The sequence below is a fragment of the Daucus carota genome, chromosome 7 (assembly GCF_001625215.2).
Source record: "Daucus carota subsp. sativus chromosome 7, DH1 v3.0, whole genome shotgun sequence".
NCBI lineage: Eukaryota > Viridiplantae > Streptophyta > Magnoliopsida > Apiales > Apiaceae > Daucus > Daucus carota.
The window spans coordinates 35178134-35183112 of NC_030387.2; the positions used below are offsets into that span (position 1 = coordinate 35178134).

Consider the following 4979-nt stretch of genomic DNA (forward strand, 5'->3'; position numbering starts at 1 on the left):
ATAGTATAGATAGTATAGTATTACAGTATGAAACATGGTTATATAAATCGGTGAGATTCAAATTAGAACCAATATTAAAATTAGAACTTAGGACCACACACATCCATTAGATGAATATGAATTCAATGATCATGATCTGCCTAACTATATAATATAAATTACAACTTAATGCTATTTAATATACTTTATCTTATATATGTAAATCATTATTACACATCATAATAATCATTAACTACTGCCTACTCATTATAATAATCAGTTAATATATATGCACTTTGTTATAAATGCAAATCAAACCTACAACTTGTGATTCTCAATCAATTTTAATAATATAATATTGTAAAACACGGGATTCTGCTGCAGCACATGTAATATTACAAAAAATGAGATTTTGTTGCAATACATATTTAACTGAAATATATTACAAAATACGAGATTCTGCTGCAGTACACATGTAATATTACAAAAAACGAGATTATGTTGCAGTACATATCTAACTAAAATATTACAAAACACGAGATTCTGCTGCAGTACATATCCAGCTCATGTAATATTACACAACATGATATTCTGATGTAGTATATATCTAACTCATATAATATCACAAAATACGAAATTCTGCAGTACATATAAATAATAATAAGATATCAAAACATACACATTCGAACTCTACGTATTTTATTGAGATATATGAATTAGATATTAAATGTATTTTTATCGTAAAATGATCAAATATAAATTAAGAATGTGCATTAATTGAAGGCATGTATATTTAAATATGTACCATATTAAAACATATTCTATGTTTAATTTCACACATTAAAGTTATTTTCATTTAATGACTATTAATGTGGTTCTAAGGTTCTAAGTTTAAGCGGTTCTGTCTGGAACCTGACCAAATATAAATCATGCTTATATAAATCGAAAATTGAAATTAATTTAAAACTTATAAGAGAATTTTTAGATAAATTGATGAGTTTTCGATAAATTAAAATATAATCAGTAGATTTATAAATATATTTTAAATATTAATAAAAAAATTCAATAAATCAGTGACTTTTAGAAGAGTGGACTAGAAGTACAATTGTATAAACTTTAAACCCCAAATTATTCACGGCTAAAAACTTTTGACTCCATAAATTTTCATTCATTTAAAATTTAGCACAATTCCATTTGTTTTGGAAATAAATAAACTCTGATTGTTTATTCGCCAACCTGGTATAAAATCATAGCGCATAACTAATTCTAGAAGAACATGCATGGTATAAAATTTCAGGAGTATAGAAATGTAGCGCATAAATAAATTTTAGGGGTCATTTGGTTCGAGGGGTCATTTGGTTCGAGCTTCCCTAGTATCAGGTATGAGTTTTGTTCATTCCAAACCGATACCTGTGTTTGGTTAAAAATTTTTTTTTCATCAAACCCATTCCTCAAACCGAGATTTTCATACCCAAGAAGGGAGGTGGGTATGAAATATGGGTTTCAGGAATCAAATATTTTTCTTTTATTTTCATTACTATTTATTTCATTTCATGTGAATTCTTAATACAAAATGAAACTAATGACTCAAATATATATATATATATATATATATATATATATATATATGTATATGTATATGTATGTATGTATGTATCATGTATGTATGTATGTATGTATGTATGTATGTATATATCTATATATGTATGTATATATATATATTAATTTAATGATATTTTAAATTAATTACGATTAATAACTCATAAATATTATAATTCAACCATATTCATTCCACCACTTATCAAAAATGATACCTCAAACTCATACCAGCTTAACCCGATTCCTCATTCCAACCTCATACCCCCTCTCCACCAAACGACCCCTTAGAAACACTTATTCAATTTTAAGTCGTTTTCTGGACATAGGACAATCGAAGGGGATTTTTTATTTTATTTTATTTTTTAAAATTTTGAGGTGTTTTGTTGGGGACTTGGGGAGGTCTCGACCATTTTGACCACAAACAGCCGCCTCCAAGAAAATAGAAGAAAAGCGCAAGTACTTGGAAACCTTACGTGAACCTGGTGGTGTTTGTTGAACATTTTAATTGGAGTTGAAAGAAGATATGCAAATTCACTACATACTCCTTGATATACACGTAAGTGGAACTCATGCAAGTAATTTGTTGACATGTGTATCATATAGAATTAGTCCACGGTCCAAAAGTTGGTTTTGACTCTTCTAGCTGAGATTATTACCAAATACTTGTCTTTCCAACTTTGTTCAAATCATTGTTGTATAAATAGCTTCCACTTTTCTGCCACAGAATACAAACACATTTCATTTCAATGGCTTTTCCGGAGAACAGCAGCAAATTTGATATCATTCCAAGCTTTCTGTATTCTTCTTCTTTGTTACGCACGGGCTCTTATAATACCAGTGATTTAAAAGAGTCGATTGTAAATCAAAATCAGTCCTCTTTTAGTTCATCATCGTCGCGGCTAGTTTCGTTTAATAACGATGGAGAGGGTGGTAAAAGGAGGTTCGTTGTCCAATCTCCGATGGAAAGTGCACGTAAGATCGAGATGTTCTCGCCTGCTTTCTATGCTGCATGTGCATCAGGAGGCATTTTAGCCTGTTCTATCACTCATGCTGCCATCACTCCTATTGATGTCGTCAAGTGCAATATGCAGGTCCGGTTCTCATCTCTCTTTCTTCTAGATATGTGTAAATTAAGTTGTAGTTCTGTCTAGGGACGGATCTAGTAAAAAGTATGGGGACACGTGTCCCCCTAAAAAATTTGTTAACAGTTTTTTATCATTCTAAAATTTACAAAATTATAAAAATGTCTCACAAAATTTAAAAATATATAGGTGTTTTCTGAAAATTTGCTTGGTGCCCCTAAGATTTGAATCCTACATCAATCCTGCTTCTGTAATTTATGGTTTTGTGATTTCATTGAGTTTGTTCAGGTTGACCCTGCAAAGTACAAGAACACAAGAACTGGTTTCGCGGTTTTGCTCAAGGAGCAAGGAGCCAAAGGCTTGTACAAGGGTTGGGCGCCAACGATGTTAGGTTATGGTGCACAAGGTGCTTTCAAGTATGGGTTTTATGAATTTTTCAAGAAATACTACTCAGACATTGCTGGTCCAGAGTATGCTGCCAAGTACAAAACTTTGATCTATCTTGCGGGCTCTGCATCTTCTGAATTCATTGCTGATATTGCTCTATGTCCCTTTGAGGCCGTCAAGGTTCGTGTGCAAACTCAACCTGATTTTGCCAAGGGACTGTCTGATGGTCTTCCAAAGATTGTCAAATCTCAGGGCATTCGCGGGTATGGTATCATTGTCACACTATTTGAAATTTATATATGAGTTGTAGTCTCCTTTCCTTCTCAAGTATCATTATATGTTTACGTACATCTTTTCTTGTTCAGGCTCTTCAAAGGCATTGGTCCTCTTTGGGGACGACAAATTCCATGTAAGTTATTTAATTCTACACTTGTAAATGAATAACAATTCGTATATATTCGTAGCCATTTCTTTGTTCCATTATTCAAATTAAATGTTGTAAGCAATATTGTCAATTTATTTTAATTACAAACTGAAAAACAATCGCAGATACTATGATGAAGTTCACATCTTATGAGATGATTGTCGATCTTCTGTACAAGCATGCTATCCCGACACCAAAGGACCAGTGCAGCAAACCTCTGCAGCTTGGTGTGAGCTTTGCCGGTGGTTATTTAGCTGGTATATTGTGCGCTGTCGTATCACACCCTGCTGATAATCTGGTGTCTTTTCTTAATAATTCTCAAGGAGCCACAATCAGCGACGTGAGTGAACAATTTTTCATCCGACATTCCTAATTCTCTATATTCTGTTGGTTAATTATTATCACTGCATGCATTTTAACATATATCCTCATTTTTACTACAAGCCATCTTAATTCCTGAATACAAATTGTACTAACCTATAAGGCGTATAATATTTGCATATTGGATTCACAAAAAAATACAAATAAGATTCAGTAACATTACAAATATCATTTAGCTTATATATGTGAAAGTACCAATGCATAACATTGTTCTCTGCATATAATGACCTACCACTGGCATTGTACAGGCCGTGAAGAAGCTCGGGTTGTGGGGTTTGTTTACTCGTGGCCTTCCTCTTCGTATACTCATGATCGGAAGCCTTACTGGAGTGCAGTGGAGTATATATGATTCTTTCAAAGTTTTTGTTGGCCTGTAAGTTCCTTACTCTGTTTTTGCTTGCTTTCATCTTTACATTTCTGCTCAGATATGCAATTACTCTAAATCTTGTTTATATATTGTACTAGTTAGTTTAAGGAATCCAAGTTTGTGAACTAGTTTGGTTAATAACGGGACTGTTTGTTATTTGTAGGCCAACTACTGGGGGAAGTTCACCTCCCACGCCAGCCAAGATTGATATGTAGAAGAAAAGATACAGAACACGAATACATTCTTTGTTACATGTAATAATGTAGGGTTAGTGTTGGTTATTGTCTGAGCTTGATTTGAAATAGTGATACTCATTATTAAAGTTACTAGTTGATAACCCGTGCCAAGCACGGGTTTAAATAAAATTTGAAAATTTATTATTTATTGGAAGAATAATGTTTTTTTAGTTACATTATCATATTTTTATTATACTTATTTAAATTATTGTTTTTAAATGATATTTAAATTATTGTTATTAATATAAGACTATAGATATATTAAAATTTGATCCTACTTTAAATTTATTTCATAACAATATGGGTCCCGGTTTTATGGAGTCCACAAAATAAGAGTATCGGCGTCCAAATTTATTTAAAAATAATATACTCGTTTCAATTTTAATTTTTTTAGTCTACAATATTTGTAAACATCCGACAATCTGCTAGTTATGTTCTACAATATAATCGTTGCAATCAAAAGATAAAACAATTATATTATAAATCACTAAACATTATATATGTTCTATAATAGTATAACTCAT

At 31.6% G+C, this 4979-nt stretch overlaps 1 protein-coding gene across 1 annotated transcript; it reads left to right on the top strand.

Moving 5' to 3' along the window:
- Window positions 1-2283: 2283 nt before the first annotated feature.
- Window positions 2284-4629, top strand: LOC108195308 (mitochondrial phosphate carrier protein 2, mitochondrial). The gene is made up of 6 exons (XM_017362265.2): window positions 2284-2669; window positions 2949-3310; window positions 3413-3456; window positions 3597-3811; window positions 4101-4225; window positions 4383-4629. Exons 1-6 carry the CDS (start codon window positions 2325-2327, stop codon window positions 4432-4434), a joined length of 1143 nt encoding a protein of 380 aa, XP_017217754.1. The 5' UTR covers window positions 2284-2324; the 3' UTR covers window positions 4435-4629.
- Window positions 4630-4979: the final 350 nt, after the last annotated feature.